The sequence below is a fragment of the Lepisma saccharinum genome, chromosome 8, assembly GCF_977018435.1.
Source record: "Lepisma saccharinum chromosome 8, izLepSacc3.1, whole genome shotgun sequence".
Taxonomy (NCBI): Eukaryota; Metazoa; Arthropoda; class Insecta; order Zygentoma; family Lepismatidae; genus Lepisma; species Lepisma saccharinum.
Window position 1 is genome coordinate 43,961,100 of NC_139236.1, and position 23,649 is coordinate 43,984,748.

The following is a 23,649-nucleotide window of genomic DNA, read 5'->3' on the forward strand; positions in this document are numbered from 1 at the left end:
ACGATCCCCCAAAATTAAACGGGTGAATAGGAAACAAAGAATGCTGGTAGAACTTTTTGAAATTTCATGGCAGAGGAAATGTCTGTGGATTGTCTACTTGCAGGCGCCTGATTACAAATTTATGATAAATGACACTAAGGAAACCACATTATACCAATGTCCATGCAGACCAAGGACGTATTTAGGGGTGTCCAGGGGGTCCGGACCCCCCGAAAGATTTATGAAGTATTAAAATTAAATAATGAAAAATTTATTCATTTAGCCGTTGTTATATAATTTCCTCTGAACTTATTGTAAGACAAGGATTTAATTGGGATCATAGGGCTTTGAAGAACACGAAGGACGTATTTCGGGTGGTCGGACCCTGCCCCCTTCTACCCGAAAGACTTATTAGGTACGAAAATTAAATAATGAAAATATACTCGTTTAGCATTTGTTGTATAATTTCTTCTGAACTTATTGGAAGACAAGGATATTTAATATACACTTTAAGAAGATATGTTTGATATTGGGATCATACTGCTTTGAAGGACAGGAAGGACGTATTTAGGGGGTTCGGACCTTCCCCCCTCCACACACACACACCCGAAAGCCTTAATAAGTACGAAAATTAAATAATGAAAATACTCGTTTAGCATTTGTTGTATAATTTCCTCTGAACTTATTGGAAGACAAGGATTATATTGGGATCATACGGCTTTGAAGGACAGGAAGGACATATTTAGGGGGTTCAGGGGTCCGGACCCCCCAAAAGACTTGCCAAGTACTAAAATTGAGTAATTAAAATATTAGCATTTGTTGCATAAATATGGTTATTAATTTCCTCTGAAATTTTTAGAAGGCAAGGATTATATTGGGATCATAGGGCTTTGAATGACATTACAAAGAAGATTTATGTACACTACTACTCAAAATAATATGCATAAGATATTAATCAGAAACTTACTTTTCTCCAACTACATGTAACATCATTTTTGTTATTCGATAAATATTCAATTATTAATCTATTTGACATTAATTCATTGCCAGGGCACTTGTTTTTATGTAAATTAGTCCGATCTTAACTACAGGTAAGCTACGTAATGAATATGCACTGTTATATCTATATTGTTATACAGTCTTTTTACCTATTCATGTAATAATAATATAATATTAATTTATGTATTGTAATTAGTATTAATTTGATTTAGTATAATTTTAATTTAAACATTATTATCATTATTATTGTTATTATTATAATTATTCCGGAGACAATTGTTCAGACTCCCCCCCGAAACATATTTCTAGATACGTGCCTGATGCAGACCCAAACTTTGTTCAACTGATTTGTTCCTTCAACACTTGTTCATTGTTGCCACTGCACAGCATACCATATCAAATGGGCCAACAATCTGGCTTCTCGAAAACAGTGAACACGAGCCACTTGACTAGACTAAAATACACACCAACAATCCTTCCTCACTTATTTTTTTTTAAAAAAATCTGTTATTTACCGATTTCAGTAAGCAATCCATGAATCATGATAGCAAACACAATAATAACATGTAATACCTACATAAATATAATGATAATAATAACATGGCAAATTATTGTGTGGGCTTAGACCCCCACAGGCCCATGTAAGTTGGCAACACTGAACACAGCAGATTATATTTTAGGGATTGGATTATCATGTTTTAGTAGTAATAAAAAATCTGAAAGATAGAAAAATCAGGTCACTAGCTGAAGCAATGATGTAACACATGTATTTGTTCAAAACAGCACATCAATATTCTCTGTCCATTCACATCCTGCATGAAAGCTTTCCCCTCATCTTTCAACACTAGGGGCATTGATTGTATTTATATCTCCCCTTTGCTTCACATTTCAAGTAGGATAAAGTGAGAACATGGAAAATACAATATTAATAAAGTAGAAAACAAATCATGTCCTCCTCCACCTTTTCTTCCATTTTATGTTCACTAATAGCCATAACCTTTGATTTTTCTTCTATTTTTTAAGTTATTCTATACTCTTTTATACTTTTTAATATGCATAAGTATGTGTTAATTCCTTTGTACTCAAAATCATACATGTAATTAACCTATCCCATATCATAGTGCTATTTGTACTTATAAGATCAAGTGGATGGAAATGAATCATATCATATCATATCAGACTGTCTCGTGACTGTTAAACTAATGTAGTAGCAGTGTCATATTGTTTAATTGATTGAAATGAAAATTTTGTACATTTTGGGGGAGGGGACCAACATACATTCGAGGGTATGTGTTAATTCCTCTGTACTCAAAATTATACATGTAATTTTATGTAATTTTATTTTATTTTTATTTTATACTATACTCTTTATACTTTTAATATGCTTAAGTATGTGTTAATTCCTTTGTACTCAAAATTACACATGTAATTGACCTATCTCATATCATAGTGCTATTTGTACTCATATGATCAAGTGGATGGAAATAAATCTTATCTTATCTTGTCTGAAAATCCTGACCACATTACTGATTCCTAAACTCTTTATCTATTTGTTGAAATAACAAGCAGTTTATATTAATATTCATGTATTTAAATGGTTAGATTAGATTATACTTATATTTGAATAAATGATACATTGTAGTTTAATTCGGGTAAAGTGGATATCTTCATTACGTAAGTGCAGTGATCAGAACGCTACATTTTAAAAGTAGCTTCGCTACAGCTACAGCTACTCTTCCAAAATGTAGCTTCGCTACAGCTACAACTACATTTACCAAAAAGAAGCTCGCTACGCTACTCCTGTTCGCTACTCGCTACTTCGCTATTTTTTGCGCTACTGCATAAAAAAAAGAAAACAACCATATGGGTATTAAAAAAATCCCCTACTGGTAAATAGATTCTGTTATTTATTATCATGATTCCAGTAATTCGATAATTTTGATAGCAGTGTTACTTCAGTTACTTATTTTTACTATAGTTTTTGAGAATACCATACCTATGCAAGTGGCATATCAATTCAAATTTGATATATGAATATTGCAATTAGGGTCTTACCCAAATTAATGATTACAACTATACACAAATAAAATTTGGTAGGATTACGTATTTATGTTCACATCAACATATTTTTCTTTAGAATAAATATTTCATTTTTTATAGACTGATATGAAGTCAGCATTTTGAATGAAAAGTACCTGGAGCCCTTTGACTACAAAAGGGCCCCAGGTTCGATACTCAGCGGAGGCACATAGTGGTTAGGATTCAGTTTCGATCAGCTTATCTATGCATAAAATGGACTCAAAACGAAAACTAGGAAAAACGCCAAGTTGGGAGAATGAGATTCTCCATTCCCCACACTGCTCATCATTCATCATTCTTCCTCGTTCTCACAATTAGCCGAAAGTGGCAGAAAGCGACTATAGATAAGAGAATAATTAAATAAACCATTTATCCTTCATTTCATAATTGAGAGAAGTGGAAGAATAGATGAGGAGGTAAACAGAAGAGGATAAATGGATGGTGGACTATATCAAAGCGTTCGAAGATTAATATGGAACAGGGATGTACCTATGAAATGCAAGAAGGTAATATATAACACATACTATGTGCCAATAATTACATATGGAGCAGAGACTTTGACAATGCCATAGAGAGACAAAGAAAAGATGCAGGCAGTGAAGATTAAATTTTTAAGGAGTTTTTTGAGGAAGACTAGAAGGGATAGAATAAGGAATGAGGAGATCCGACAGACAGTGGGTGTGGTGAAGCTTCATGACAGGATAGATCAGGCACAGAAAAGGTGGTTCGGACACATGAAGAGGATGGGTGCAGAAAGACTACCAGTAAGAGCTTACCATGCACAAGGAGTGGGAATAAGGCCAAGGGGGAGACCAAGATGTCAGTGGAAAGAGCAGATAGTGGAGAGTGTTAGGAGAAGAGGACAAGATTGGAACACTGTGGAAAGAGAGGAGTGGTGGGAGACCAGAAAAATGGAGAGGCTTGACTTCTATGCCGACCCAGCCAGAGGCAGGAAACGGCGAAGGATGATGATGTCATGATTAGCAAAAGTTACAGAAAAGTGACGCAAAAGTGGGAGAAATATATAAATTTGAAAACTATGTATATTAACTAAAGAAAGACCTCCCCGATGGAGCAGTGGTAACGTCATCGCCTTGTATTCAAGGGGTCCTGGGTTCGATACCCGGTGGAGGCACATAGTGGTTCGGATCCCACTTTAAAGTGTAGGTCCAGTCCGATTAACCTTACCGTGCATAAAGTGGACTTAAAACAACTTAAATTTGTGAGCAAATACTATCGCGAAAATAATTGTAATTCCAGAAACTCTTATCATTCTTGTAACAATAATTTATTGCTGGCGAGATCCTATATACTGACGATGATCAATGCTGTTAGCGTACTGAGCCATTTATTGCTGGCACTATTCCTTTGTCAGTGCAGTGGAAAATCCATCGCTCGTTTCTGTACTGCAAGTTGCGTCTTACACAGCAATTAATGACATTTTGGTGTCTCTTACACCATGGATATCAACAGGATTTGTTCCGGGGGTGACGCAAATGAGGCACTTTTTTCCAGTGGTGCAGCAAACGAGGCATGTTTCTCCCCAAAATAGCGATGCAGCTAAAAAAAACGTAGCTGTTAGCAGGAATATATTCATATATGTCAGTTAGTTATCTGGATATGTGAATTATTCAGATACTAATTAAATAAATTACGCAGATATCTATAATCTACAGTCTAGATAATCTGTATCTCCATGTAATAGACTGTCTTTATGAACCTCCTGCAAAATTAAGGGTTATTGTCGATTTTTTCTGACGCTGTTGCCACATTCAAAATTCATCTCAAAATGCTGAGAAAAAATGTAGCTGTAGCGAAATTTTCGCTACAACTACAGAAATTTTGTAGCTTCGCTACCGCTACAACTACAATTTTCAAAATGTAGCGTCGCTACAGCTACAGCTACAAATTTTGTAGCTAGCTACAGTAGCGACGCTACAAGTAGCTCGCTACTTCTGACCACTGCGTAAGTGTAGCACAACTTTTAGCTTGCCATGTAGGTTAAAACATAAAATTCGGTGTACTTTTTTTTTTGTAACACAACTATCCCATACAGGACAGCACAGAAATATCCAGGGGACATCTATTGGATATCAAGGAAGGATATATTTCGGATATTCTGTGGATCATTTCTGAATATGTTTTGGACATTCTGTGAATAATTTTTTGGTACATTTTGGACAGTTCACGGACCATTTTCATACATTCTATGGATTATATTTGGACATGTCTTGGACATTCCATAGATCACTTTTGGATATGTTTTGGACATCAGTGCAACTTGGTTCACGTGAACGGGGTGTTAGTGGGATGTTTTAATTTGATTATCTATAAAAGTACATTCTGGACTAGAATTAGACTTAATCGAAATTGTCCTGATATTTGCCACACATATTTTGGACATGAGAATAACATTCCTGGACTAGATTTATGCATACCAAAGATCTCATCCACAAGTATGGCTATAACATATACTTCTCTCTCTCTATCTCTCTCTCGCACACACACACACACACAAATGCACACACACATGGACGCACCCCAACACACACATGCATGCACTCCAACACACACAAAAAGACACAGAATAAAAACTTTTTATATTCACACGCATATTCATGATAAGCAGAGTATGAACCGAATTTGAGCTTATTCTTAAATTTCAATTTCATTTATTAAAGGGCGAGGTTCAGCCTGAGGCTGTTCTACCACCTAACCCTGTTGAATACTTATACATACTAAATATATACTACATACTAAATGTTTGTACAATAACAAACAAAGAAAGATACAAAAAGAAGACACAAAAAGAATAAAACAAGCAAAATGCAAATGAAAAAAAAACTTGTTTTTAGAAAGTTGGTGCACACTTCCACATATTAGAACTTCCTCAATGCAAACTGGCGTGGACACAAAGAGTCATAGGAAAGGAGATTTCACCCGGCCTTGTTGCGCAGATGGGTCGCACACCACCATGCCTTCAGAGGATGGTTGCAAGTTATTGTTTAAGACTGTATCACGGTCTGAGTCTTAACATAATTAGCTGAATGACTAAGCACTATGAATGAATCTTTCTGTGGATACAGAAGCATGCATGTTAATTTTTGAATCCAGTCCTGGAAATCCCATGGATATCCAGGATGGGAGATTCTCTGAATATCCAGGACAGGATATCCCATGGACATCTAATGGATATCCCATAATATACATGGATTTGATCAAGGCATTGTAAATATCCCTTGGAGATTTATGGTGTATGAGTATTTAGAACTGATGAATGTTGATTCTCATAAAAATGTACACAGATTCGATGTTTTGGCTTGTTTTGTTAAATAGATAATGACATTTGGTACACTTTTTTTAAAAATATACATCAAGTTTTCTTCTTAGTGAACAGTGCATATTAAATTAGTATAAATAATGCAAATATAAATTTCCATCATAATTGTATTTTCTTGTTCTTATTTCAGGGTTCTGTGAGCTCAGTCAAGATGACCAACTAATTCTTATAAAAGTAGGTTTTTTCGAAATTTGGCTAGCTCATATATCAAGAATGACAAGTTCTATAGACAACACGTTAACTTTCGCAGATGGCACCTATGTTACTAGACAACAAATTGATGTTATGTATGATGTAAGTATTGGTATCCAGTTTCCTTTGAAATTTCTTAATTTCACTCTTAATTTGCATTACTTCCAGATATACAACAAACACAATTAGATGATACACAAGAAAGGCATTAACTTTCTGAACTTCCTTGCATTGAATAAACTTGGACAGTCTTAATTGGGAAAAAAAATAACCTCTCCAGAAGAGTAGTTTTGTCCAAATTTATATTTAGAAAAAATCTCACCTTGGTGCATCAATGGAATACAATCAGATATTTCACCACTTCCACTTCACCTGCAACTTGCAAATTTTGGTCGACCATTTTATCAACATTACTTTTACTATCAACTGTGGTGCCTTCTGTGCCTTCACAAGTGACCTGAGAAATCCAAGTGAACTTCGTGAAATATCAGATTGAATGCCGTTGTTGTACTAAGGTTGAGACCTTTTGCCTTATATTCTCACGCAACATGAGTGTTGCTTTCAACAAACTTCTGTGTTCAACACGATCCTGCATTCTAATTTTAACCTTCTTTTAAATTTTTAAAATGTTTTTATTCTCAAAATTCATTAAGGAAGAATCTGGAACATTGGATTGAAGAAGTAAAGACACATGTAAACACACAAATAAAATTGCCATGAGTGGCTACATGAACATTCTAGAAAGTGTGAATATTCTATTAGTTTTTACTATACACACATTCACGATACAAGTATAACTTCATGAGATGGCACAAAATTATGTGAGACTGTGGGATTTAAGCTCACCCAATAATTTGCCCATTGTTATCATAGTGAACTGGTTATTGAAATCACTGAAGGTCCATGCAGGGAAATCTATTATTTTAAGTATAAAATTAAGTATTTGAGTTGAGCCCATTCATGTTTTTCAAAAGTTGCCTGCACTCGTTTCATGCATTCAGATGTCATCAGTTCAATCGATGATGGCACATGTGACTTTAATCTGATGCAAATCTTGTCAGTATTCTAGCAATGTTATTTTTGTTGTAAAAAAAAAAAATGCTATGTTGATAAATTTAATGAAAAATGTTTTAGAACCAGAAAATCTACACCAGTATCACAATCTCATTTTAAATTCTTGCACATAAAGATATGGTTGATGGTTACTACTTGTAACAACATCTGTGCATACTGGTCTCCTCCCATTCCCCCCACTATAAAGCCCCATTTGTAATCAATATTATGGTTCGTGCCAACATAACTATTTTTAATGCATTTGATTAATACTTCTGGCACGTGTTTTCTCTATTTTAAACAACGGTCTTCTAAAACGAGTAGCCTGTGAGGCATGGTCATATTTAGAGGGGGGCTTAGGGTTCAACCCCCCCCCAAACCTTTTGGTATGTTGGATTAATGGAAGTTCAGAAACCAAAATCTGCAAGTCATTTTAAAAAAAAAATATTAGCAATTTCACAAAAATACATCAGGGAGACAATGCTGAAACAATAGATCTAGAATTTTAAAACATTTGGAATTCTGAAATTTGAGCGAAACTGGTTTAATTCTTGGTATTGCAGCCCACCCTTGAACCCTCAATTTTAACTTCTGGTGTCCTCTTTCCAGTGTTGTTCCTGGGTCAGTCTGAAATTCCCTTTCCAACTTTTAAATTCTCTGTTCAAAAACGTTTTAATTGATAAGAGTTCAAACCTAGGATCTCCAAGTTTGTTTCACGTTACGTACACTATCCTTCATCCAACATTCAATATAGTACATACATTTAACCTACACGTTGCCCTATAAAACATAATTGTATAGTACATGGTGGTTGTATATAATGCTGTTTGGTAAGTACAGGAACAATATGAGTATTGGGAAGTGGGATCAAACCTGACAACAATAATAATATAAAAGATAAAAATGATCCTATGTTTGCATTGCATGAGGGTAAAATGAATCAATATTACATTGTATAAATTACAAGCTGCTAATAATTAATTGAGTCTACATCTTGCTCTCTCTCTTTTTCAGCATGAATTTGCTTCTTCGTTATTTAATTTTACAACTACGTTCAACAATATGAATCTTAACGACACAGAAATTGGGTTGTTTTCTGCCATCGTTCTTCTCACTGCCGATCGACCTGCAATCACTGACCAGAAACATGTGGAACAGAGCCAGGATCAGCTGATTGAAGCTCTGAAACTGCAGGTTAGTTCTTGTTTCCTTCAACAATCCTTTATACAATAATGTCCACAGAAGGGCAGCCTTGCGTATGCAGGGTGATTATAAAGTTTCGATACATTTTTGTGAAAATGGCAGATTTCTCCTTTCGTATGTGATGTGAAACATGCTGATTACTGAAGAGGGAATAGCTGTGGTGTGTGGTCGTATAAGGGGATTAAGCTTCAAAGCTGTCCAGGCAACTTTCGAAAGGAAAATTTACAAACCCGCTTAAACCAGGGCTAATATTAGGCTACTATTTTTAAATTTCAAGTGAACATGTAGTGTGCATGATGCTAAACATTCAGGAAGGCCCAGCGTAGCAGCCAAAACGGTGCATCAAATAGAAGATGCCATCACCAGAAGTCCAAAAGCATCAAGAAGAAGGAACCTGGGAGCTGTTGTTACCACAACCGACTGTGTGGAAGATGCTCCATTACAACCTAATAAGAAAAAGAGAGAGAAGGCCACATCATCATCAAGTGGTGCACAGGTTACAAAGGGAAGACTACGCTCATCGTATAACAATGTGTTACAGGAAGAGGATTTGATGGAATATGTGTTGTTTAGTAATGAAGCAACATTCCACATGTGTGGAACTGTCAGCCGACACAACTGCAGAATGTTGGTCAATGAACACTCACATGAAGTCCTCCAATAGAAACAAAACACCCCCAAAGTCAATGTGTGCTTGGGGATCACAAAGTCCAAGTCATACAGCTGTTTTTCTTCACAGGGTACACAGTGACAAGCAGTGCATATCTTGATATGATGGAATTGGAGCAGGATGGCATCTTGGAAACCTTAGTTTTCCAACAGGATGGAGCCCCACCTCACTTTGCAAACACTGTTCGTTCGTACTTGGATGCTACGTTGGTAGGTGATTACGATGCACATGGGCACCTCAATTTTCAGATCTCGCACATATTCATTTTTTCGCATGGGGCTACATCAAGTCACAGGTGTACAGGGTGAAAATCACATCTCTTCAACACCTACACCAACATATTCAGCTCGCTGTGATCAACAATGATCTCAAAGGTGTTTGGTGAAATGGTGCATCGTTGGGATACATGTGTAGATATGCAAGTTGGAAGTACATTGAGGTGACACTTTCATGGATTTTATTCTGTACACCACTTATCTTGTGTTATCTTATATTGATTATGTGTTACCATGTACTCGGGAGTTTATTCTATACATTTCAGGGGCGTGCCGTGACCTTTCGTGATAGGCAAGCGATGGGTTAATTTTTCGTTTTGGTTAATTATAACAATTTCAAATATAATATAAGCCTACACACATCCCTATCTACAATAATGTGCATAATGGTGAAGTATCGGGCTTGAGTGTGTGAAGTGCATACATACCGTAAAATCAAATCTTCGCTGCAGGTTTATAAAGAAGAAAAAAGCCTCTCGATATAAACTTGTAAATTTCAACCATGAAGAAAATAGTGATTTACTTGATATTTGAGGGCAACTGTAAATTAAATTACGTTCTTTTTTAACCCTAAAAATAATAAACATCCTATTAGCATAAAGTTTCGATCTTAAATAAACGGACGGGATTCGGTTTCTTACTTGGCTAGAATTATGAATCATGACTTGTCTTCAGTTGGATGCACGCGCAGATGTGATTCTGGGAACGTTCATGTCTTTGCACTGCATTACAAAAATTGCTCAAGTCATTGTAGCTTGTTCCTAAATTTGTATTGAACAAAACACATGGTCAACAAAATAATTTATTAAAATCATTGCTACCACATAATATTGTTGTACTGAGATGTTTTAAACTGCCTAATGAAAACTTTCCCATCTTTCTTAGTTGGTTTCGTTGTGCACAGTTCAGGACACGGTCGCTCGACTCACAATCACAAGCTCCAACTTTACACCATATGTTCTCGAACTGAATGGTTTTGAAAGAAGGTCCCTAATCAAGGCCTTACCTGCAGTACTGCAAATTGATGACTCTTCTGGTATGTCAACCCTGGCGGAAATGTTCAATGTACTTTTACACCAGGTACAAAAACACGACACAAAGAACAGAAAAGAACAGCACAATATCACAGTAAAAAAACAACACGCAACAGCAGCATCCACGCTTCTTAATTAACCTTCCTTTTCACCCTAACCTGCAGTGTTACATACCCTCCATATTTCCGAGTAACCGACTACATGACGAATATGTTCAAGTACCGGCTGTGATTTCATTTCTTATAAATAGCATACGACTTGTGATCACTGGCTAACTTCATAATGTAATTTGTTAATTACATAGAGTATCAAACATGAAAATCGTACCGCGTTAGGTGGTGCTACAGATGCACAGAAAATTCTGGAAGTTAGCAACACTTGTGGCCGTGTGGACGAATTATTTCCACCACCCTTGCCAAAGACAGATGCGGTCTTGGTGTTGCTTGCCCTCGGTCTTTTTTCCTCGTAAACGGGGATGGACAGTGTCCATGCAAGAACTGCATAAGTCACTCGAAAAGCGGGGAGAAAGGCGAGCAGTCATCTTCTTCTAAACGCGGCCAATCGTGCCGCATCGCCCAACGTCGTCAAGGGTGTAGCCGGTTTATGTTTCAAGCCAAAAGAACAGAAAATAGAGGACATGAAAATTCTGCAATGTAAATATCTTATAGTAAATAAATTCTATTCTAATGTGTATAGATGCATTGAAAAACACGAACTTTAAATATCAAAAGTGTTTTAAAAAACAACGCAAGCGGCGCTTGCCCTGCCTTTCCTTACCGCACGCTTCTGATACATTTGTTCTAATCTCAAGTTTCTTTTTCTCAAAAATGGATCGAGACTTTATAATCATCCTGTATGTGTGATATTGGCATTTGTGTTCTTGTACAATATACTCATAATTAAAATTAAATCTAGGGAAAGAATGCATGAAATTAAACTACATTGATAGCCATTATTATGAGCTAAGAAAGCAACATTAAAGTTTACTACTTTTATTGGCAGTACTCTCCATTCTTTAAAAGCAATGTTTGCAACCATCAATATGTATTCTTACCTACAATAAATGGCTTGTCTCCCCATTGGCCTCTGTATACTTATGGGATTCCTGCAGATTTTTCACTCATCTTTAAATTCTTGTAGAATAAAACTAGAATAGCACATCATTATAACCAAAAAAAGTAGGACAGTAAGTATATAATTCTAGGAAATGTAGGAATAGTGTGAAATTGACACATCTTCCCTTAAGAAATAATAATTTTAAAAATAAACTTCGAAGTACAAAATGTCGAAATTTATAATCAGTAACACTACTGCATGTATTTTCAAGCATACTTCTGTAAGGAACAAATTTTTCTCAAAATTTCCATTAAAATTATATGATAGTAATATAATGATAAAACTTTGAACAATTAAATGGTTGAAATTGTACCACAAACCATTACATAAACTTAACAGAATCTATGATACAATTATAGTAGGGTATATGAAAGGTAAAACTATACCAGGCACATTGCAACATTCCATGGAGGCAGTGGCGTAAATAACACCCCTGCACCCCTCACTGTGCAAGGGGGCACATGAGCTTTGGGGGCACATTAAGAATGATAGATTAAGAAAGACTGATAGTTCACAAAGTTTTCTTTTCGGCGTTAAAATATATTTTCAACCAAACAAATATTTTTATACAAACAGAAAATGTTAATTACTAGAAAATTAGAAAGTGAATTATCAGATTAGAAGGAAACCTTCATTAGCTAAATAGTTCAACCTTTGATTATTATGCTAGCACTAAAACCAGAGAGATTTTGGTTATGTTACTCATCTATTTTAGATGCTGTTTATTGTTTATTGCGAACCGTGCTGGTTGTTTGCCAATAGGTTCGATAAACACTTTAATGATGCATGGTGCTAAATTATTGATTGGAAAGGTTTAAGTAAAAAAATCAAAGAACTCGAATTGAGCTGAATTCACTTGAATGCATTCATGGCATATAGTGCCTAAAAATCATCAAGATATTCCAACAATTTTGCAACAAGTGGTGAAAAATCAATAAAGGAATTTTAAATGTAATAATAACGTTATCCACCTGTAGTTTGGCTTTCAGGGGACATAAACAACATAGACTTAACAATTGGGTTCCAAAACTGGGGGGCAAAGTGCCAAAATTGGTTGGGGCAAGGACAGTTTACTTTCCCTTGGTAGATAAGGTTTAACATAGTGCAGGCAGGCAGGGGCGAATCCAGAAATAAACTTTGGGGGAGGGTCCAGCCAGGGGTGCCCATTTCCCAATGCATGTTATAAGCCCCATAAAGTTTTAAATTAAGACAATGTTATAACAGTGATATATTAATAATACTATCCTATTCAATATTAATAATAATAATTACTAGACATGCACATACTGACAAATAGTGTTTTTTTACTACCTGGTTCACAATGCAATATATTGTTTCTAGTGTTTCATCACTGCATGTATTATTCTGACAAAAAGAAACTTTACTTACAGTACCAAAACAGTTCCTCACGGTAGAGTTTGACATAGCTGAAGACAGGGCTACATTTACCGTATGACTGGCAGAGTGCACACACTTTCCTTTTGGGTATTGTTGATTGCACACCATTAAATCTGCCACTTTCATCATAACCTTGACTCATGAATTTTTCCATGTCAAGACAAAGTATGTGACATTGTTCAACAAGAACTGATGTCAGATTTTTCAGCTGACATATCACTACCCAGTGTGATACACAGGGGTGCCTATCCCTTCCCCCCACCTAATTCATGCCCTCAAACCATATTGAAATCCAAGTATTTAATTACAACAGCATGTCTACTGAAAGTAATTCTTTCTTAGCTTCTTGTTCCAAATGATGCACCTGCTTTAAATTAAGCAGTATACCAACACTAAGCATTATATTTTAAGAACTGATGTTATTAATGAATATTGATAATATTGCTTATGTCTTGTAATGCACCTATAGTATAAATCTTTTTATTCACCTCAGTAAAGCGCCAAGCACGCATTCGCTCGCAAGAAAATTTTTACATCCGTTTCTTTGCAGGCTTTCAAGAATATTAATTTAATGGCGTGTCAATACTTTCCTAGGATCCTCAGATATTTAGTCTATTCCAGATTCTCTTTTGGCATATTCGGGGTCGAAAACGTGTGGATACTATATCGCTAAATACAGTCTCCAAAATTTAATGTTGGAATTTTCTCTTCACTACAGAAATTCCTTGACAATCTAAGATTTAACACTTTACCAGGAGCTTCATATCTGTCGATTTATATTTAATACACAATCCTCCCACCAAAATTTCCATTACATAATCTAAGACCTAGAGTTGGATACCGTGTAAAATTTTTACATATATTTTGGAAAAATATAAAAATGTTGAATTTTACATTATTTGAAGGGAAATAATCCCCCAAAAATCTTGATGGTGCAGCCTGCATCATAATCTCCCCCCGTGGATACCCCTGGTGATACATAAGAACTTTTAGTGGATATTATTTTCAGAATCCACAAACCATACAGACAGATAGAATTGTTCTGTATCTGCTACATCATGTGTGTCATCGAGAAGTATTATGAATCATAGTAATTTCAAAATTTGCGGGGGTCCGGACCCACTGGACCTCCAGTGCATTGCTTTGATGCAGAAAAAATCGCAACAAAATGGATCAAATCTAAACACCACAGTGCCCTTGACAAAGCTACTGGCAAAACATCAAACCTACAGGAACATCTTGTGTATTCACCCGATTTATATAATTTTCTTATAGTTTGATTTTATTAATTAACTTGACTCATCTCAATATCCTTCTTAGTTGAAATGGAACAATGATATTTCCTAGGCATTTCAACAGGGCGCAACTTGTGATTTTATCAGAGGGAGGGATAGACTTAGTGCATTTCCTATCTCAACAAGATTATAGATGTTTGACAATAGTTCACCAGAAACACAGGTTTCTATATTCTCCATTTGTCTCCTGTATGAAGAGGTCCTTCTCGTTCTTGTTTGGGTTTGCTCTAGTTTTGGTCTTGATTCAGAAGTTTGTCAAAACTTATTTTACATTCACTTTATGCTCAGATAGGGTAATCAGGACTGGATCTATAGTTTAAATAGAAATAGAAGTATCTTATAAATAATTTAATTGATAAAATTGTGGAATTTTCAATGCATTTATGTATGTAAAATGAGAAAATTATAAATTCTGTTTATAGTGATGGAATATGAAAAGTTTATGTAATTATGTAATTTCATAGGTCGTAAAAATTTCCACAATTTCGTTTCTGACAATTGTGAAAATATTTACTTTAGAAAAACCCTATTTGAAAAATCGAAAGGAAAGAAGGTCATCCTATATTATTCTGAAACACAAGAGGAGAGTTAGCCTGCAGTGTGATTTCCTGCTAAACTTTATCTTATTCACACTCTCACACTCTTTTAAAAACAATTTCCATCCCTTTAAAAAGGTTTCCAAGAGCACAAATGAAGCGAACTAGTACCACAATGTAATAGAATAAGTTTAACATGTTAACTGCCGTGCCAGTCCCATGGGCCCCGACATCAAAATTTCTTACGAGGCTGCGTTGGTCCCAATGGTCCTTCGCGCAAGCATATTTATTATTGGAAAGGACCGGCACGGTGCCCTAGAATCCAACGGCACATGCATTTTTGGCAACCTATAAGCAGCAAAGCTATTTTTTTTTATATTTATTATTATTGTTGATATGAAGCATGTATATTCCTTAGAACGTCTTATGGGTAAGTAACCTGTTTCGCTCATTATTTAAATAGAGCATTTTAATATATTTATTTATTTTTAATTTATGTGTGGTATTTGTATATATAATTAGACAGTGGTATTGGTGCATAAACACTGAGGCTTTTTGCACCTATGTAACTCTATGGCGAGGCGTCCCTATAAGAATGGGTACAATATTTGCATTTGTTGCCTTTACGCTATTTTCACCAATTATGTGAAATATATGTTTCATTTTATTTTTTAAATATTGTTTTATATTTTTGTATTATTTTATATATTTTTTATAATATGCACCAACTTACAGGATAATCTTTAGCATACATTTTAAATATGTATTCATACAATGGCATATGTTTTGGGAACATAGGAAAAAATATAATACAGCACATACAATACATAATATTCATATTTTTGTTAAAGAAATGAGTTACACTACTGCATTGCAAATGTTTTCACAACACTTTTGAAAAGTTTCAGTCAACACTTGAAAACTTTGATCACTCCATGTGAACTTTATTAAAGCAAGGAATACACATATGTGGTTTACCTTCACACCCTTCACAAAAAGAAACAACCTTCCTCACTTTATTTGCTGCTGTTTTTGACCTTCATTTTCATAGACAAATTTATAGCAGTACTTGCAATATTTGCGCACTTTATGAACTGGCCCTTCCTTCATTTGTATTGTGTGATGGGATCGTTTTTTCAGAGGTCTTCCTTCACCAGGTGAACCTGTTGTAGTTCCTTCCTCTTTTGTCAGCCAAAGGACACATTTAGGGGGTACTGTACCCCTCAAAAAATGTAGGGGGTATAATGTGCCCCTATACCCCCCATCCCCCATTCCTTTACCACTGGAAGTTACGTCCCTCTGATTCTCACACGACAATATGTTAATGTGTTTAAGTTGTTAAGTAACTATCTTCTTCAATAAGGAATACAGTCGCAGTCCTTGCTGTAGAATGAACCACGCTCTGCCTAAAACATGTGAAATTTTTCCCTTTGCAGGTGGCAAGAAACCATGCAAGTGAAACCCATTTGTATCCTAATCTACTCATGAAGCTGCCAGAATTGCGAAACCTTGGAGCAAAGCATTCTGAACATCTCAACTGGTTCCGTCTGAACTGGGCAAAGTTAAAGCTTCCCCCGCTGTTTGCAGAAATCTTTGACATTCCAAAATGCGAAGAGGATCTTCAGTGATAAAGAGAAGGTATGTATTTCATGTATGTCATATAGTGGCACCTCGATTTTATGTTTTTCAGGGGACCAAGCTGAAAAATATTAAAATGCACGAAACTTTCAAATTGATGAAAATTTTATAACATTTTGCTATGTTGGGACCATCAAGATTGAATGTATAATGAGGGAAAATGTAAAATCCGGGAACATAAAATCAGGGTTCCAGTGTATTGTCTTTGTTGAGGTTCAGAAACTGATGTGAAAGCTAGCATAAAATTGATTTCTGTGCTCAATGAATTAGATAGTACATGATATTCCGTATCAGTAAGAATTGACAATATAGAGAAAGTCTGTAATTCACTTTCTACTTCTTATACTCACTTCTTATGCACTCCTGGTGACGTATCTGGAGTTACAATGTGGGGGTCGTGTGTTAAAATTGTACATTTAAGTGTAGAAGTTGTAAAATAACATTGTTATTTACCGCGATAATTCTCCATATGGCGTGTTCTGTAGTGACATGTTCTGTAGTGATGAAACATTGTTCGTTGGTCACGTGCTACAAAACTAACTAACTAACTAACTAACTCTCTAGCTTTCTTAAACCCGAAGGTTTATGGCTGCAGCAACACAGGCCTTCCATCTCTCCCTATCTTAAGCAAGTTCTATATACTCTTTTCCATCCCTACAGATTTCCCTTAGGTCCATCTCAACATTGTCCCTCCATCTTCGTCTTGGCCTTCCTACAGATCTCTTACCATCAGGTTTCCCAACAAGAATCCTGTAAACTCCTCTTTCCTCTCCCATTCGTGCCACATGGCCTGCCCACCTAAGTCTTCTTGATTTAATTATTCTAATAATATCTGGACACGAATACAAATTATGTAGTTCTAAATTATGTAACCTTCTCCACTCACCTGTCTCCTCATCCCTTTTAGGTCCAAATATTTTCCTAAGGATCTTATTTTCAAATACTCTCAATTTATGTTCCTCTTTCAATGTAAGGGACCAAGTTTCACATCCATATAATACTACAGGCAAAATTACTGTTTGTATATTTTAACTTTTAGTTTCTTAGATATTAAACGAGAAGATAAAAGTTTATGAAGAGAGAAGTAACATGCATTTCCTGAATTAAGCCCACTTTTTATTTCCTCTTTAATATAATTTTCACTTGTTAATATTACTCCTAAGTATTTGAATTTGGAAACTGGTTCAAACGAGTTGTTATCAATAATTAGATTTTCATTATTACCTAACACTTGGTTTCAGCCTGTAAGCATATATTTAGTTTTCTCTTTGTTAAGTTCCAAACCTATCTCTTTAGCAGTTTTGAAAATTAAATTGAATTTATATCATCCCCTAATAAGTCTACATCATCTGCATATGCTAACAACTGAGTCACACCATTTAATTTTAGTCCTTCTTTAGTTTCTTTTACCTTCCTAACAGCATATTCTATGGCAAAATTAAAGAGCAGTGGAGATAATGCATCTCCTTGCTTTAACCCATCATGAATTGTAAATTTGTCAGACACATTAATACCCACACGAATTTTACTTTGTTTCACTGGTGCATATTTTTATCATACTAACAAGCTTCTTAGGTATTCCAAACTCTACTAATATATTATATAATTTATCTCTTTTGACCGAATCATATGCTTTTTTTAAATCAATGAATAGCTGATGGACATTTTAATTATATTCCCACTTTTTTTCAAGTGTCTGTCTGATGTGAAACATTTGATCTTTAGTTGATCTGTTAAGTTTAAATCCACATTGATAATCACCTATAATTTCATTAGCATATGGGGTTAGTCTTGTTAAAAGAATGTTAGACAATATTTTGTATGTTGTTGAGAGTAGAGAAATTCCACGGTAATTATTGCAGGAATTGCTTATTGAAAGTGATCAATGGCCCACAAATCATTCACAGATAACCATTTCAGGTAAGGTTAGGTTAGGTTTAGTTAGGTTAGGCAAGCATAGTTATAATATTTCGTTCGTAAAACTACGCATATACTCCACCACTGATTTAAGGAAAAATGGCATGTTCCGTGAAACATTGTTTGTCGGTTACGTGCTACAAAACTAGGAATTCCTTATTGAAAGTGATCATTGGCCCACAAACCATTCACGGAAGGTTAGGTTAGGTTCAGTTAGGTTAGGCAAGCATAGTTATAACATTTCGTTCATAAAACTTATAAAATTTCGTTCGTAAAACTACGCATATACACCTATATTAAAAAAAAATTGAATTGGCTTTTTTTTTTCAAATTTCCAGACGTGACCCCCGTTTTTTTTACAACAGATTCGTGATTAGGAGGCCAAAATTAGTTAGTATACTGAAAATGAACAAAATTGGAGACTTTCTCTATATTGTCAATTCGCTCCTTCTGTATCTAGCAATGAGGTAGTAGACTAATGGAGCAATGGAAATCTTCCAATTGATTCATGATGATTGCGTGAACTTTTAACTACTTGACTTAGTTTTTTATACATACACACCGCAAATTGGAAATGAAATTAATGAATAAAACAATGTCTGGGAGGATTATTTAGCAGTGGCCAAGGCTTTGCTTCCACCTTGTCTGGTATGTATAGAAAACCAAGTACAGTGTACAAGCCATGCATCATAATTCAACCACCACTGATCAGTTGCGAAAAATAATTTGACGCAAATTTAAGAAAATTGAAAGTGATATCTTGGCTAACTAATACATAATGGTCCATGGAAAACAGGAAAAGCATAGCACAGAATCACTTTTACAGTCCCTCAATATAGTATCCAGCATTGTCTATGACCCTTTGCCATCAGTGTGGTAGCATTCATAATGCCATCAGCAGCCCCAGACGTGTTTTCAAATCATTAATTCTTTCTATCATTCTAATTTTTTGAGAATATTGCATTAAAGTAATTGTGAGTGAGTAATGAGGACACTACAAAGTAGCTGTTAGAGTTCTCGTCAACTAGGAAAAGTACTTGAGCCTTCTGCCCCATGAGGAGAGACGAAGCTCATTGTCCCCAAAGTGATAGTCACAGAATTTTGTTGTCTGATAACTTCTGCATTCTGTAGACTTTGCCACAAGGGAAGAAGGAGACTGAGATGGCTTTGTTCTCTCTTCTCCCCAAGAATTGGCAACAGGACTGCACTGTCATTTGCTTCTTTTCCATGTGCTTTCACAGGGACCTTTTTGGTAGCTTCCTAGTTGATGGGTTCTCTATTTATTAGGGATGGGACAGATTAAATGGTATTCTATCTGTATTGGCTCATATAAGCATATTAGTGTATGGGTTTATTAGTAAAATTACCAATAATTTTATCAATCCAATATATCTATAAATATCTTACAATTTAGTGCAATATTGTGCCATTTTGTTATAATTTTTATGGACATAAATCTAATTTCCATGAGACGTACTTTTTTTTAAAGTAAATGTCTAAATATGCAGCTTCTTCTGCATTGTAAAAGCTTGATTCGTCTGGTAACATACAGTTTATAAGGAGGTCAATGAATCATTTGGAATTTTATATTGGATTGGTAAATTTTATATTGGTGCTTTATCTGTATCAGCCAAAATTTCATATCGGTCCATCCCTACTATACCCTGTCCCAGCTATCTCTGAAGCTAGGTCATGCATAGTGTCAGAGGAGTAGGGGAAATCGAGTGGGCAGAGCGAAGCAGTACACACTGCTGGAAAGGCTGGTAACAGCAATCACTTCCCCCTCCAAGCAATCCCATTCCTCTCATGTGTTCATTGGTGGAGCCATCTCATGTCACTACTTACACAGAGACTTGTTTTCATTCGTCTGCTTCAGAGATAGTTGAGACAGAGTGTATTTATAAATTGCAAGTAGCATACTTCCAAAAACCGATATTAGACAAGTATCCAAAATCATCTTTACGAAACTACGTCTCGCAACTAATTTTGTTATTTGTATTTTTTTGCAGGACCAAGCCATATATGTTTTCTCCTTCGGTGCAACTCTTTGTCTTTCAATGCCTTCCCTTTCCTGCCCCATACCTCACCAGTAGATTCAACGCATCCAGCAGGAACTGCTGCCAAACATTCAACATAGGCTTTCTTCACGGTCTGTTCAGATACTTTCAAACGCTCTGAGGAGAGGGCGAAGAGGAGGGAGCGACTGTAGATACTGGAGGACGAAGAAGCATGAATCCCAGTGCAAAAGCGGCTCAACGGTGGAAACCTGGTGAAGTGGGGGCGGAAAGTGAGTCAGTGCTCTCTTGCTCAATGGTTAGTGCAGGTTGTATAATGCTATTCCCCATTCATAGACAAAAAAAGAATATTTTATGCTACAGACGCCTTTTCTCATGGTGGAATGTAATTTATTATGTGTGTGTTGATAAAGGTAACAAGCCATTTAACATCCGCTATCCTTCCTATGACCTGGATCTAGCTGTTTGATCCTGTGTAAATGCGACATATCATGGCATTGTGTGTGGTAGGAAAACAAAAAAGAGTATTTTTGTCTGTCTGCATTGAATGGTATGATGCTCTGCTGAAGAATATAATATACATAAACGTGACTATGTAACAAAAAATGAGGGGTCAACCATTATCATATCTAAGTGATATCATATCAAATAATATGGTTGTTCAAAGAATCATCACAAATGTGTTCATGAATGTTACTGATGCAAACATAATACTCAGAGGAAATTAATATTGTGGTAGGAGGAAGAATAAAGATTTTTCTTTTGAAAATCGAGGTTTGGTACTTAAAAAGACAAAAAAAGAAACTGACGCTGTGATTGGATCACAGGCACGAGAAGTAGGTGTTTGTATCCCAAGAGTACAAAGCTTGAAATACTTACATGTATGTACTGTACTAACTGGTTTTTCTCATCAGAAGGGGAGTGTGTATACTAATGCATATCATTTTTGCTGTCCGACTGCATGGACATTCTGTCACTCTGCTTAGACACCAATATCTGTAAATGAAAACTTTTTTTATGTTTTTATTCTTTCCAGCCATGAATATATATACAAATATATTTGTGTTTAGTGAGATTTCTTAGTGTGTAAAACTTGGAAGAAAAATGTTATTGCAATGTGGTTTTTTATACTGCACACTATACACTTTCTTGGTTGATTCTTGTAGATAATATTGTGCTTTCTGTAGCAAACATTTTTTAAATAGAATATGATATATTCAGCTTCAGGGGCCAAATGTACTTTAAAAAAATATACATATACATATAGATATATATATATATACTTTTTACCTGTGTTGCCTCTACTGTTCTTCGCCACTCCCTGAACTCAACCTATTAACCTTTCCCAGTTACATTTATTACAAGAGAATGTGTTATATATAAATGTAAATATTATCTTACCTGTTGTTTATTTTTAGATTATTTAAGACAGAAATGTTTGAGAGAAGAAATATCAGTTGTAAGGTGCTGTTCTTGGGTCACATTAAAAAGAAATGAAAAGTTCAGAGAGAATTATAATCACATAATGTTAATATATTATAGATTTTTAACTTCCAGAAAGGAAAGAATTATTAAAAGAGAAAACAGGATAGTAATGTTGAAAAGTTCGAGTTTTTATCTTCCTCCATGTTCAGTAAATGAGGAATTTGTTCAATTCTCACAGTTCCAATATACGTAAGAAAATAGAAAAAGATCAAAAATCAGAGTTATATGAACGGAACATAATATAGGTGTGACTGCAGCATACTGTGCTCAAGTTGTGTGAAAAGAGATATCGCATTTTTAACAGGGTGTATGTAATTTTTTTTCTTTCAAAGGCAGATGAATATATTTATAGGTGGGGTTTACTGAAAGCTCGTAGAGCAAACAGATATTGCTGTTTCTGATGTACATAGTATGTATTCTATATACAAGTAGTTGTAAAAGAATCTCCTGCAGTTGTAAGCCACTCCTGCTCAACCTGTGACCTCAGTATGACCCCTCCCATCCTCCCCCAGTTGTGCTTGGCTACAATTATGGTAACCAATATTCCATTGTGGTTATGGAAAAAAACAAAAATATATATATATATGAATTCAATCTTGGCACTCTTTAGATTTGTTTGACATTACAGGCAGTGATAGCTCTTACGTGGTAAATGTATTTATATAGGAGTTGGCTGCACAAATTTCATGTCATTCCTGTACTGTATATATGTACACATATACGTATATATAGTGCTGGTCATTTTATTAGATTGACCTGTTGTGCATATTAGCTTATGAGTATAGTTGATATATTTTTCTTACTAAAAGAAAATTCAGATTTTTTTTGTCAGTGAGTGTTGACTGAACTCCTAGAGTACCTCTATCATTGAATTTTAATGTGATTTTCTAACTAAATACAAGAAAAAAGAGAGAGAAATGTTTATTCACAAACATAAGATGTTATGTTTTCTTTTGAAGAAGCTTCCATTAAAGCTGCATTGTTGTTGTAACCAGACAATTTGCACAACTTCTCCTTGTGCCCTGTTGTATTGTATTTTTTTTCCCTGAAGAAATGCATAGCAGAAATAAAAGGGGTTGGAATTATTATGTTGTTTGTTTCTTACTTATCCTGTGGTGTATTAGGAAGTTGAGAGTACAGAAGGAAATGAAGACGTCAGCATGACCATGCAGCAGTGTGCAAATTAACAAAAAAAATTATCCCTAGCAAAAGAAAATTATTTTTATTGCTGTCAAAGGATATATCTATCATCCTCAAAGAGAATGGAATTGAAGGCATATAATTCCTTAACTATATAACTCAGGGGTTTCCAACTGGTGGCCCGTGGGCTGCATGCAACCTGTGATGCCTTTTTTTGCGGCCCACGAAGCCTGTTTGCAAAATACATTAATTTCATGTAATTTTATTAAAATACGTTCTATTTTT

General features: G+C 35.3%; 1 protein-coding gene across 3 annotated transcripts in view; it reads left to right on the forward strand.

Annotated features, from left to right (window-relative positions):
* The window catches only part of Eip78C (Ecdysone-induced protein 78C), a 398,272-nt gene extending 374,978 nt beyond the window's left edge, over positions 1-23,294 (forward strand). For all 3 annotated transcript variants that reach the window (XM_083126570.1, XM_083126569.1, XM_083126568.1), the window contains 4 exons: positions 6,528-6,691; positions 8,657-8,836; positions 16,606-16,807; positions 20,734-23,294. In XM_083126570.1, the coding sequence (XP_082982696.1) occupies positions 6,528-6,691; positions 8,657-8,836; positions 16,606-16,797 (536 nt within the window). In that variant the 3' untranslated portion in view covers positions 16,798-16,807; positions 20,734-23,294. The remainder of the gene's footprint in view (positions 1-6,527; positions 6,692-8,656; positions 8,837-16,605; positions 16,808-20,733) is intronic.
* The last annotated feature ends 355 nt before the right edge of the window (positions 23,295-23,649 follow it).